At 55.0% G+C, this 13,872-nt stretch overlaps 1 protein-coding gene across 2 annotated transcripts in view; it reads right to left on the bottom strand.

Moving 5' to 3' along the window:
- Window positions 1-782: 782 nt before the first annotated feature.
- AOAH (acyloxyacyl hydrolase) overlaps window positions 783-13,872 on the bottom strand; it is a 96,122-nt gene continuing 83,032 nt past the window's right edge. For both annotated transcript variants that reach the window (XM_079786564.1, XM_079786565.1), the window contains exons 17-21: window positions 13,498-13,556; window positions 13,359-13,418; window positions 11,919-12,015; window positions 6,974-7,050; window positions 783-1,246 (exon numbers count right to left, since the gene is read on the bottom strand). In XM_079786564.1, coding sequence (XP_079642690.1) covers window positions 1,118-1,246; window positions 6,974-7,050; window positions 11,919-12,015; window positions 13,359-13,418; window positions 13,498-13,556 — 422 coding nt within the window. In that variant the 3' untranslated portion in view covers window positions 783-1,117. The remainder of the gene's footprint in view (window positions 1,247-6,973; window positions 7,051-11,918; window positions 12,016-13,358; window positions 13,419-13,497; window positions 13,557-13,872) is intronic.

The following is a 13,872-nucleotide window of genomic DNA, read 5'->3' as shown; positions in this document are numbered from 1 at the left end:
TAGCTGTGACCTGAGGCTGGCGAGAATATCACCTGTGTTTCTAGGTCAGCCTGGGAGCAGAGGTTCAGGGCTTGCTAATGGGGTGTTCAGGCGACTCTGCAGAATAATGACTGCCCTGGATAGTAAGAACCAATTGTGTCTGCGACAAAGGCAATGTGACAGGAAAACTTTCTGACAAAGGCAGTGAAAAATGCCATTGTGTTTTGTGTCCTACATCCATAACCAAGAGGGGTCAGTCCCCTGGGGCAGAGACCCAGGTAAGCTGCCCAATATGCTGGAATTCTTGTTTGTTTTTTTACCACAATTAGCCATTCAAGGGCACAGATGCTCTCTTGCTGGGAACAGCACCCAAAGCTCTTTTTCTTTTTAATTAAAAAAATTTTAAAAATATGTTTTTATTGATTTTAGAGAGAGAGAAAGGGACAGGGATAGAGAAATAGAAACATCTGTGAGAGGGAAACTTAGCCATCAGCTGCCTCCTGCACGCCCCCTACTGGGGATGGAGCCCACAACCCAGGCATGTGCCCCGACAGGGAATTGAACTGTGACTCCTGGTTCACAGGCCACATTGGCGGGCCCAAAGCTCTTTATTAAAGACTAGAGGCCCAGTGCATGAAATTCGTGCACTCGGAGGGTTCCCTCGGCTCGGCCTGTGCCCTCCTGCAGTCCAGGAGCCCTTGGGGGATGTCCGACCTAAGCCATCAGTCGGACATCCTTAGCGCTGATGCAAAGGTGGGAGAGGCTCCTGCCACCACCGGCTCGCCATCCGTGAGCCTGGCTTCTGGCTGAGCGGTGCTCCTACTGCATTAAACATTTGCCCCCTGGTGGTCAGTGTGCATCATAGCGATGGGTCATTCACCATTCAGGTGATTTGCATGTTAGGGTTTTATTATATAGGATTGTACGAGGGTCAGTGGGCGGAGAACTGAACCCAGAAGCTCAGAGAGAGTCACACTGTCGTTCAGATGTGCTCCTAGAGGAGAGAAAAGCACTGCAAAGGGGCTGTAGGGAGAGGCCTGTGAGCCTGTGACATAGCAGCCCTGGAACTACGCGCTGGATGAGTTTACCCAAGTTTCTGTTTCCCTAACCTCCCCGGGAGCCCATGTCCCTGGGGGACTCAGTGTCCCCCTTGGTCTCCAAACACCTGTTCAATCTGGGCATTGAAGGGATTCTCCTTCCCCAGGACCTGGGGCCATTGCAGCCGCACCTTGTCCCACAAGCCGTCTGCCAAAAGCAGCGATGCCACCTGTGAGGAGGAGCAAAACGGAAATGACAACCCAGTAACGACTTCACCAGCAAGACCCCCTGTCTTCTTCGTGTGGGGACCCACTCTGGATGGTCCATGATTCCTACCATCATTCTTTGTACGATCCCTTCCCTGGTGAGGATGGGACCTATCGCTTGGTTCTCACCAGCAGAACACGGCGAAGGTGAAAGGTCACTTCAGTGAGGACGGAACATTATGTAAAACCACTCTGCCACCGGGGACCCTCCGTGTGGCCCTGGTGAAGCAGGAAGCCACGTGGCAGGGGGTGGAGGGTGCCTCCTGCTGACATCCAGCCGGAGCTGGTCCTCGGTCCTACCTCACAGGGGAATGAATTCTGCCCACAACCCACGTGAATCTGGAAACAGCTCTGCCCCGGTTGGGTCTCTGGATGAGCACGCAGCCCGGGCGACACACCTGGACTTTAGCCTGTGACACCCGAAGCGAAAGACCTTGTTCAGTGCCAGGCACTCCTCACTCAGAGACTGTGAGATAAGAGATGAATATTGTTTCACTGAACTTGTGCTGGTTTGTGATTTAGTAATAGGTAACGAACACTCTTCCTCAGAAAGCCATTTGTCTATTTCTCTCTGGACAGGTAACACTTACTGCAGACCTAGAGCTTGGGTTTCGGAGATGAACCCATCGGATCCTTTCCTTTAAGAGCTCCCAGTCTAGTGAGAAAACCCAATGTGAAAAGGGCACCAGCGAAGCCACAGGGAGGGCTGCAGGGGATGCCCTCGCCTGGAAGGGGAAGAGGTGCAGACTCTGCTGAGGGTGGGGAGGGGGAGGGACAGGTCCTCTGTGAAGAGGGCGATGGCAGAGCTGAATTCTCAAGGAGGGGTTCCCCAGGCGGATGCCATGGGGAGCGGAGCGATGGTGGAGGACAGCACGTGCACAGGCACCGAGGTGGGAGGGCATGGCGTGGGAGCGATGGGTGCCGGGCCGTGAGGCTGGCCAGGTGCAGGATGCAGTGGGATCCTGTGAGTGCGGGGCTGGAGGCCAGGGCGGGCCTGTCTCGGTGCATCGTTGCCCATCAGGGAGCTCTCTGTTCGCGATGCCAGCAGGATCCATTCTGGTGTCCAGGCCTCTGGCTCCTCCTTAGCGTGCCTTTGATGGGCAGCCTCTTCCCCAGATCACACCCTGGTGCATGCAGCAGCTGGGGCCTGGCCAGCCTTCACCCTGGTGGCTGGATCGCACAGGCGTTAATGCTGGGTGGTCAGGGATGTGGCTGCTGAGGTCTCGGAGACGAGCACGCTGTTCAGGGAGGACGCTCCGGGTTGTCCCGACTTTGGGCAGAAGCACATGGGCATGCCTCCCGAGGGCAGGGCCCCGCTGTTCCAACGGCAGAGCCGTCAGCTCCCTGCATGGTGCTGGGCGTCCTCGCCCACCTTCCGGGCTGCAGTCCTCTCACTTGCAAAGGGGGGCGGGGCAGAGAAAATGACCTGAAGACCTTTCTGGTCTAAATTGTGTTTCAGAGTTCAGCATTTGTTAGGAAAAATGAGAACTGATTGAGTCGCTGTATTAGATATCCCCAGGATATTAATATGTTCCTGAGCCTGCTGGGGTGGACCCCAAATTCCAGCCACCCGGCTCTGTGATCTTAGTCAGATCCATGTGGTGTCCAACACACCACACACACACACCCATACACACACACCACATACACTACACACATCACACACACATACCACATGTACCACATATACCACACTCCCCCACATGACATACACCACACACACACCACATATCACATGCACATTACATACACACACCACAGGAACCATGCACATCACATACACATACCACATGTACTCCATATACCCCCATATGACATGCACCACATGCACACAAACACCACACATATATACCACACACACACACATCACATGCATCACATATAACACCCCCCACATATCACATACGCCACACTCATACCACATTCAATATGGATACCATATACACACAGCCCCCCCCACATATACCATATACCCTCCCATACACATGACATATATCACACACACACACACACACACACACACACACGCACACACACACACACGCTGACTGTGTAGCCGGCAGCTTCCCGGGACAGGGATCGGCTCAATGGAGCATCAGTGTCTTTGAAGACAGAGGACTGGCCTGTGGCTGTTGTCCTGCCGTGTCTCAGCACGGGGCCGCCGCCAGGTCCGCCGGAGGTCACTGCCTGTGCCTCTCCTTTATTGCCTTTCGACCTGATGCGCGTCAGCTGTCTTCCTAACGGTTACGTGGCGCCACGCATTCGGGACCATCTACTTCCCTGTCTACATTAATAGGGAGGAGGCGGGTGAGGGGCAGAGGAAGTTAAAGTGATGGAGCCCAGATTTGGGCAGGTGGTCGCTGCTTGGTCCGAAAGCAATCAGTGGGCTGTCCCTCCCGTGGAGATTGAAATACTCATGCGTGTGCACTGCGATTCATTGCGTCTCCAGTGAGAGTGGCGCTGTTGTTACTAGGCTAGAGGTCTGTGCTGAGAAGACCCGCTATGCTCATTCATCCCAGAACCACTGCTGAGCAGCTCCTGGGGGTCTTGCACCAGCCTCCCCTGTAGCTCCCAGGACGCGGGCACAGGGCGTGGGCAGGGCCGCCTCCTCCACCCTCCTTATTCCCATGGGCCGTTCCTCCAGGAGTAGTGTTTGGGCTCCCTTATTCAGACTGGACAATAGGGAAGCAACGCCTAGTCATTTGAGAACAATTTAAAACCCTGAAGCAAAAAGAGAAAACATCTGCCATCACAATAGATCCAGACACTATTGCCATTGGGCGTGGAGTCTTTCTGATGTGTGCGAACATACACGTACACACACACACACACACACACACACACACGCACACACACACACACACGGGATCCCTCTGTAAAGCCCACTGCATGATCTCCTCTTGAGGTGTAATTTACACAGTAGAATGCGCTCTCTCTGCAAGCAGTTCCTGCGTGGTGACAAATGTGCCGAGTTGAGCGGTCATCCCCCGGCCTGCCACCTGCTGCCGTGGACTTTGCTCGGGTCACAGACACGCTTCTGTCACGAGAGGTAGATGGGCATCAGTTTACTCAATGCGCTGCCTCTCCTCAGAGGGGTGCAAGCCGGTGCACTTTTCCACGGAGACGCTGGCCGCCCGCTCCCCGCACTGTCCCGGGGCGGGATGGAGACAGCTTCCTGGTGCGGAGACAGCTGCGCAGGAGGGGTCAGGGCCGCCGGCTCCCTCACCCTGGCCCCGGGACGCTGTGGAACCGAGGGCTCTGGCTCAGTGGATCTTCTGGTCGGCTGAGCGAGCCCTTTGGGTCTCTTCCTTGGTAGCTGACCCTCCCAGGGCCCGGCTGAGGCCCCGGGGGCTGCGCTGGGCGGTGCTGCCTGTGTCCGGACGTGCGCGTGGCCCTGGCTCAGGTGCGTCCGCATCTGACGGTCACTGGCGTGTCTGCAGGCACCCGGGCTGCCCGGTGCTTCTGGGGGCATCGCCGCCCCGTCTGCCCGCTGCTGCTGCTCGGAAGGTGGTCCTCGTTCCACTGCGAAGGCTCCTCCTTGACATTCTCATGGGAGGGGTGACAGAGCAGGCGACCTGACATCCCCCGTCTGAGAGGAGGTTTTGGCGAAACAGCTCTTCCAGGTTTTACACGGAGCCCCGTGTCTCCAGGACGCAGGCGTGAGAGAGAGGGCGGGAGACAGGGGGTCTTGGTTGGGCCCTTGGTGCCGCCTCCAGGTGGCCTCCAGGACTTCCCTCCCTCTGATAATAACTTAAATTGAGCCAGGTTTCCTTGCTCAGCCACATTTGTCCTTATTTCTGATGTAAGAAACGTCCAAACCTGTATAGGTTTCTGTATAAGATTTTATTTGTGTCCTGCTGACGACACTTGCCGGGGAGCCAGCTCTCGGATGCTCCAGGGAATGACAGCTTTGCAGTTGCCTTTATGCGTTTGGAACCAAGGAGGGAAGTAAGGAGGGTGTCATGAGGGTGGGAGAGAGCAAGGCGGGGACGGGATTACAGGACAGTTAGGATCATGTGCTCTCTGGAGGGTGGTACACTGCTATCGAAGGGGTGTTAGCCACGTGCACGGAACGGTGGGCGGGGCTTGCTGATGGGAAAGGCAGGCCTCTCACTGGGGAGTTATATGCCCGACGCTGTGAGGTGATTTCCCGGAGGACCCCTTTTTCGGCCACGCGATGGCGGGTCTTCCTAGGAGAGCTCCTGGTTCTCCAAACAAATGCGCGATGTCACAATAAAGCCGCTCCCCTGCTGGGGGGAGCGGGTGGAGTGGTGGTGGGGGGGGCGCGTCCCAGCTCCTGTTTGCTCCGAGGCACAGGAGCGGGTGAGGGGGCCCTTGGAAAGGCCGAGTGAGCTCCTTGGTTGGCATGATGTCCATGCCGTAGGATGAGGTCCTGAGGCCAACCGTGTTCGCTTGGCTCTCTCACCATGGAGCCCTGGCCGGTCTGGCTCAGTGGATAGAGCGTCGGCCTGCGGACTGAAGGGTCCCGGGTTCGATTCCAGGCAAGGGCACATGCCTGGGTTGTGGGCTTGATCCCTAGTAAGGGAGCGTGCAGGAGGCAGCCGATCAGTGATTCTCTCTCATCATTGATATTTCTCCCTCTCTCTCCCTGGCCCTTCCTCTCTGAAATCAATAAAAGTATGTTGAAAAAAGATGGAGAAATGTGGACTCCCGTAGCTGCCCGTCGCCTAGCAGATTCATTAGGGCCAGGTTTCTTTCTTTCTTGCTTAAAACCTTCCGTGGCTCTCAGTTCCCCACAGGAGAGAGGCCAAAGCCCATCCAGGTTGGACCCTGGTCACTGCCCCCCCATCCTCACCAAGGCTGAGTCAGAAAGGCTAGAGTGGTGGAGGACTCGCAGCTTTCAAAATTTTGAAAATAGCAAAGCGACTTCCCTACTACTTCTTTTATCCTTATGCTATATAATAAAAGGCTAATATGCAAATTGTCCCCTCGACCGACCGACCAGGAGTTCAACTGGGAGTTTGACCTGGGGGCGGGGTCAGCTGACCAACTGCCTGCAGCCTCTCCACCCTCCCGCGCCCCCCCCCCCCCGCCCTGCTGGCTGCGGCCCCTCCCCTCAGCTGGCCCCACCCCCGATTGGCCCCTCCACCCCGATCGGGGTCGGCTGGCCGGACTCCACCCGTGCACAAATTCATGCTCTGGGCCTCTAGTTTTAAAATAAAGAAGCATCATGAGTCAGTCCAGATGACTGACAGATAAACATGGAGCTTCCTGGGTTGAAGCCAGGATGATGGACTGGGTGGGGGCAGGAAGGGACAGAGTCCTGCCTTCTGGCTCCCCCTGCTTTCCTTTCATAATGTCCTTTCTAGAAGGATCCACAGAAGAGATTTCTCACAGGTCTCGCTTTCGGGAATCCTTGGGATTTGTGTGTGTGTACTTGACCTACATTATGTTATGGAGGCCACGACTAGGCCCCTCTCTGCACTGACCCTTGGGAAGCACAGAGCGAGGTAATAGGCATCTCTCAGAACTTCCCCACACACGTTCCATGAGTGCGAACTGTAGACATAAAGTCAAAGGCCGGGTATCATTTCCACCTGGTTTTCCTCTTCCTCTGATTTTCCCTTTACTTTTATTGACTCTTCTATCTAACCCATGTGTGGAATGCATAATTATGTTAAAAAATAACCTACCAGGTAGTTGCCAACAACCATGGTGTGAAGGCTCACCTCATTGGGGTGGAATCCATCGACGGGTTCGAGGAGCTGCCAGGGCTGCCCGCCTCTCTTCTGCCACTTCTTCACGACTGCAGGGCACACAGACAGCCAGTGGGTTAGAGCAGGGACTGTCGCCAGAGCTGCCCGCTGCCTCCCGAGCCGGCTCACCCACCCGGGCTGCCCACGAGACGTTATCTCAGTATTGGGGGGTGGCGGGGGGGCCGGCTTTCTGAACAGAGATGATCTCCCCACGGTGTGACTGTTGTTTTCCTAACTCAGGAGGAACACACGTGCGAGTGGAGGTGGTTGTGTGGCGGGGCCAGGTGAGCTCTGGAATATTCAGCACCCATTGCAGTCCATCTCGTTTCCCAGCGGCCAGTGGGGCAGCATCGCAGAGGCAGGAGAGGGAGCACACGTGTGCTACCATCGCCTTTCACGGCTGCCATTTCCACACCTGCCTGCCTGTGGCAACCTGTCATCGTCAAAACTCCTACAGGGCGTCAGAAATACGATTACGTCCAACATGTTGATTATCTCAACTTCGCAACCCGAGTGATGGAAAGCAATGCCGCTGTCCTTCACCGGGGCGACAGGCCCGGAGTGTCTGTTGCTCGAGGCAACAGTATGTGAGCCCTACACGGAGGTAGCATAGTCTGTGAGAACGCCTGAGGGAAACACATCCTTCGAGAGCCTCCCGGGAGAAAAGCCTGGAGCCTGCTGCCCAGAGTGGCCCAGGTGCTCACTCCCCGACGGCCAGAGAGGGGCGCAGGTGTAGCTAAGGTTCCTCCAGTTCTTTCCTCTTTGGCCCGCAGAAAACTCAAGGGCAGGGACCTGTGCCCTCTTTGTTTCTCCCTTTGCTAAAAAAATGTTTTTTATTGATATTTAGAGAGAGAGAAAGGGAGAGGGAGATAGAAAAACATCCATGATGAGAGAGCATCATTGATCGGCTGCCTCCTGCACGCCCTTTACTGGGGATTGAGCCTGCAACCCGGGCATGTGCCCTGACCAGGAATTGAACTGTGACCTCCTGGTTCATAGGTCAGCGCTCAACCACTGAGCCGCACCGGACAGGCCCTCTTTGTTCTTCATGAACGATCATGAATGACCTCTCGGGATTTGTCACGTGATGTATTTTCTTTACCTGGGAAGTCAGAGAGACTCGGCTAATGACTTGCTTTTCTGAGTGGCCACAGACGTCCTGGGAGGAGATTCATAGAACACGTGTGGCTCTTTAATGGCCAGTAATGCTCTCAGGTATGTAAGAAGAGAAACCCACATGCTGGTCCGTACCATGAGGTCATGGGTTGTTTTTGTAGGTACATGGCAGGATCTGAGACACGGTGCGCTCCCAAGGCGTTGCCATGGAAGCGGAGGGCAGCTGGCGGTGTGTTCCAGCAGTCAGTGTGGAAGGGGCCTTGCAGCCCAGCGGCACTTTCCCTCCTCTGTGGGGAGGTGTGGCGCAGACCAGGATAAGGCCCTTGCCCGCTCAGCTGCCCTTTCCCGCGGGGGGAAATCGCTGCCTCTGTGTAGCTCATGGCCAGGTGGGGCGGGGGGGGGGGGGCGGGTGGTGAGTCAGCGGGAGACAGAGAGCCTCTGGAGACAAGCAGCCATCTTCCAGGGCCGGGCGGGGTGCCCACCCTCGGGGGCAGGCCCTCACCTGCGATCTGCTCTGTCGCGGGGTGTGGAACGGTGAGTTTCATATTTAAAAAGAGGATATGATGATGCCACAGGTCAAATGCAGCACAGAAAGGAGAGGTGTTCGTGGGACCGTGCAGACTGCAGGTTTGATAAGTGGGTCTTCATGTCTCGTGAAAGGAGACCACAGTGACAGATGCATTTCCACCACGGCTTCCTCGAAGGGACCAGCGTGGCCCACGGGTGTATTAGTGATGGAGCGGAGTTGGACATTGAAAGAGAATAGCCTGGCCGGCGTGGCTCGGTGGTTGAGCGTCGACCTATGAACCAGGAGGTCAGGGTTTGATTCCCGGTCAGGGCACATGCCCGTGTTGCGGGCTCAGTCCCCAGTGGGGGCATGCAGAAGGCAGCCGATTGATTATTCTCTCATCATTGATGTTTCTATCTTTCTCTCTCCCTCTCCCTTCCTCTCTGAAATCAATAATAAAAATATATAAATAAAGAAAATAAATATTTGTTGTCCAGGCATCATGAGCCCTGGGAGATTGCGGCAGGGGCTTCAGATGCACAGGTGACCGTGGCGGGGTGGGAGGGGATGCCCTTATTCCATTGCTGAGTCCCTACTCCGTTGCAAGGTGCCTCCATCCGTACATGGGCCCCGCTTGCCCTTATTGCCACATTGCTCAAAAGAATACAAAAGCTAAGTGGTTATTTCATGTGCTCGAGGTTGCAGCTCCTCTGGTCTGAGTCGGGACAGGCACACAGTTCTGTCCGGTTGTAAATGCTGGTCTTTTCCTGGAAGGCACATGCACCCCCACGGGGTGGACCAGATGGCCAGGCTGTGAGCCGCCCAGGTGGGTAGTTCCCCACAGCGACAGGTCTAGGAGTGGACAGTCCCTCTGCCTGCTCTGGACAATGCTAAGCTTTCAAGGTCAAAATTCCCTTTGCAGTCGTGGAACTTGGAGCATAAATCAAGTTCTTGCTACGGTTCCTGGAAACTAGATAAACTTCCAGCTCTTCCAGGCAGACACCGGGCGCCTGGATGTGAAATGCGAGGCGCTGCATCAGCTGGTCCCCGGTGGGTCCCGGCTCCGGTCCCTCTGCCTCTGCATTCCCTCCCACCGCATCCGTCTGTCCTCCCCAGTGCAAGAAAGGCCCTGTACCCAACGGGATCGTCCTATTTGCTTTGTAAGGAAATTACAAAACCTCAGGAAGGTCCTCGAACGGTCGATGAGAATGGCTAAGCCCGAGAGACACAGGGAGGTTTCTCGGTGAAGTGCCGACTGCCATGTGGTTTAGAACGTTCAGTTCGGGTTAACTGAACTTTTTTTTTTTGCTTTGTTACTGCATTTATTGCTGTTCTGAGGACAAGAATGGGCTGATGACCTCTCCTGACAAGCATCAAGGTCATCAATGGACTGGCCAAGGGTCAAGGTCTTCTGTCTAGACCCTTCGTGGAGATAAGGACTGTTCTGTTTTGTTGAGAGCTATATCCCCAGCACCTACACAGCACATGGTAGGACGTAGCAAAAACCCAATGCCTCACTAACAATCTTAACCTGGCAGCATTATAGAGCCTCATTTACTAAATTGTAATGTGCATGGGTTGTCTGTGGACTGTGCTAAAATGCAGGCTCCTAGGCCCCAATGAGGAGTGGGGCCAGGGTTCTGCATTTATAAGTAGCCCCCAGGTGGAGTGGATGCTGCTCGCCCCAGACCACACACTGGGTAGCAAGGGTGTGATGGAAAGAAATGGCAGTCTTTCTTGGGGACCAGCAGTGTCCCAGGCACGGCATTGAGGGGGGTCACACGTTCCTGTAACCAGGCCGAGATGTGTCCCGCAGATATGGCTGCCCCCTTGTCAGGTCTGGGCCGGAGCGCTCAGAAATGTGCAGGGAACTGCCTGTAACCCCAAAGGCAACGGAGCACAGAGCTGGAGGCTCCCTCGGAACGTGAGGACGTTCCCTGTGCATGTTAGACATGATTATATTTTTAATAACTTCATCTAGGTTCAAGGTTGACGATGATCAAAGATCACTTGGCGGTATATTTGTTTACAGCAGGAATTCATTAATAAGTCGTTAGCTCTGCATTTTAATGCGAGGTTATCCATCAAAATGCCTCTCTCCATGAGGGAAATAGGCATCACCTAGGCAGGAAATCTAGTTAAGGGCAATCAGTCTTGTTGGGAAGATGTTCAGAGTTGAAGTACTAGACTCTGCAATGCCGCCCGTGTCAGCTAATGTAATCTGTGATGATTCACGAAGGCCATCTGCTTCCCCTGGCTGCTCGGGCTGGGAGGGTGGTGGGGAGACAGAGATGATGACCTCTGGAGGAGAAATGGCCCATCCTATGCATGCATGGCAAAGCTTTTCATTAGCGCCACCCCAGAGGTCAATCCATCAACAGGAGGTGTGTCTCTTGTACAACAATTGCTTAGCAATGAACATGAGACTGGAAGCATTAAAGCCAATCAACAATCGTTTTTTTTCAGCCAGGCTGGCATAGTTCAGTGGTTGAGTGTTGACCTATGAACCAGGAGGTCATGGGTTCAATTCCCGGTCAGTGTGCATGCCTGGTTTGCAGGCTCGGTCCCCAGTGGGGCATGTGGAGGAGGCCACTGATCAATGATTCTCTCTCATCATTGATGTTTCTCTCTCTCTCTCCCTCTCCCATCCTCTCTGAAATCAATAAAAGTATGTTTAAAAATAATAATAATTTTTCAGAGTCAAGGTGCGAAGGACCATGCCTATTGCCGTGGCCACGCCTCAGTGGCCCCTGTGTCTGGACAGAATGGCAGCAGAGAAATACAAATGTTCTTTCCAGGAAGCTGAGACCCGAGCTGTCCATCCTGCCACAGGCAAATCTGAGGTCATTCCCATAGAGACTCGGATTCATTTCTTTCTGTGCGGGGCCTGGGATTCTGCATCGTGACTAAGTAGGCAAATCAGTGCCCACTGTGGGAGGCACCACCTTAGCCCCCGTCCCCGTCACACTCGTCTGTAGCCCATTGGTAAGCAGATGCTGCGATACTGGCCAGAACAAAGGTGATCCCATCGACGCGTTGGGCCCCTGCCGAAGCGTTTTCCACCTGGTCGCTGGCTCTGTGTTTGAGGGTTTCTAAGATGACGGTGAAATCAGGCGTGAGCGTCCCCTTCCCAGGCAGAGGGCCACACTCCGCCTTATTTCAGTGCCGGAGCTCTTAGTGTGTGAGGGTGCCAGGGGAGACCCCGTCCAACCTGCTGCCTGCGGGTTACAGCTGCCCGGGGCCGGCTCGCCCTAGCTGCTGCTCTTGTCATTACCAAAGCCGAGGAACACTTACTTTCTTGGAAGTCAAAATCCACGTAGTAAAGATGGAAGTTGGTAAATTTCTGGCTGGTGGCAATCTTCTTCAGTGTACTGGAGAGTTGTGCTGCTCTCTGAATGCAAGAGAAACGGGAGAGCGCCATGAAACCTGGGCCTTGATTGGAGTGAGCGGGTGATTCAGGCAGAACAAAGAAATGGATGGTCCCTGCCCCCCGCTCCCTTCAGCCCCCCCAGCCGTCCGTCCTCTCAGAGCCACTTCTCTTCCTGCGCACACGGCCGACGCGCATGCAATCGGTTAAACTTCATTAGGAACCAAATCGGTGCAAATGAAAGCAATAAGATGCCACTCTCCCCATGGGATCGGCGAGGGAAAGATGAACAGTCGTGAAAATGGAGACTGGCGCCCGGGGATCGGAGACCCAGAATGCCAATCTGTTTAACCTTTCTAAGAGCAGTTCAGCGAGACGGGTCACCTCCCCAAACACAGCTCACTCTCAGACCCAGTCATTTTTCTAGAAATTTGTCTTAACAGACACGGCACACACACACACACACACACACACACACACACACACACACAGGTCCATCCCAACGCTGTTTGTCACAGTGAACAATTGGAAACCCCTATGACCTGTATGTCCAGCTCCAAGGGATGAGATAAATCACAGCACATTCCTGTGTCGTACACTCTAACATGATTGCAGGGTCAGGGTGTGGAGGGATAAAGGATGAAGGTCAGACGGCACAAAACAATGTGTGCATTCTGACACTGTGTAGGCACAACCCCCAATATCTATGGAAGTGATATTGGAAAGACATGCACATGTACTAACTTTGGGTGGTTGGATTTGGGGTGAACTTTGTTACTGTTCTTGGTGCTTTTCTTAACATTCTCCAAGGTTTTTAAAAATGGAAGTATATTTGTACAAGGAATTCAATGAGTCTCTTACAAAGAGAAGGCTAACCCTGACCCTGACCCTGACCCTGACCCTGACCCTAACCTTAACCTGTGGAAGAGCTGCGTGGGCCCCGGACTCCTGTAGAGAGGAGAAGGCTCTGGGGCGCCGGTCCTCCCTGTACTTGGGGGGACTCAGACCAGGCCTCACCTAGCTCACTTCTCTCCACCTCTACAAACACGCCTACAATGGACTCTCAAAGGTGTGTGTGTGTGTGTGTGTGTGTGTGTACACGCATATGTACATAGCAGAGAGACAGACAGACACACACATACAGTGACTGACAGACTCGGTAAGAGTGACAGACCCAGAGGAGGCGGAAGGGGAGAGGCAGGGCACCCCACATTCCCTGGTCCCGTCAAGCCTCCCAGAAGTTCGATGTTTCTGTTCACCAGCTTGGGGGCCAGCACGCTGCCCAAACCCCATCCCCGGGCAAACACTGCAGCAAACACAGGGCAAGAATGAGCCAACATACCACTGCGGGGCTGCGCCAGTCCTACCTGCGAGGTGAGCGTCCGGAGGGTCTCGTTGGCCGTCATCCAGCCGTGGCAGGGGCTGACCTGGGGCGGGAGGACTCTGTGGTTACGGAGTGCATAGGCAGCGAGGGGCGGGGCCTCGGGACAGGCAGGGCCAGCTCACCTGAAGGCAGCTCAGGAAGGCGTACAACTGCCCGTAGGTCACGTCCCCGTTCAGCTGGCCTGGAAAACAGCGAGGCCGGGTGTGGCAGCCAACGGGACACGTAGGGTGGCCCTGCCTCCCTGCAGAGGCTGGCACGCCAGGGACCTGCCCTGATGTCCAGCTGGCATGGCTCTTGAGGAACACCCATGCTTCCTTTCTTTCTGGACTCCCTAGACATTCAGAGCCGGAGGGGGGGGGGGGCTAAGGAGTTTGCTTCCTCTGTGAGCTGCTGGCACAGCAGGGCGGCCCGAGGGGCCTGGCCGCATCTGGACGCAGGTGGAGGGACGCAAGGGCACCGGAGGGACCAGAGCATCACCAACAATGGACTTGGTCCCG

The sequence above is a fragment of the Cnephaeus nilssonii genome (assembly GCF_951640355.1).
Source record: "Cnephaeus nilssonii genome assembly, chromosome: 12".
In the NCBI taxonomy this organism is placed as follows: Eukaryota; Metazoa; Chordata; class Mammalia; order Chiroptera; family Vespertilionidae; genus Cnephaeus; species Cnephaeus nilssonii.
Note: the sequence above shows the minus strand (reverse complement) of the source record. Positions and strands in the feature narration are given on the sequence as shown.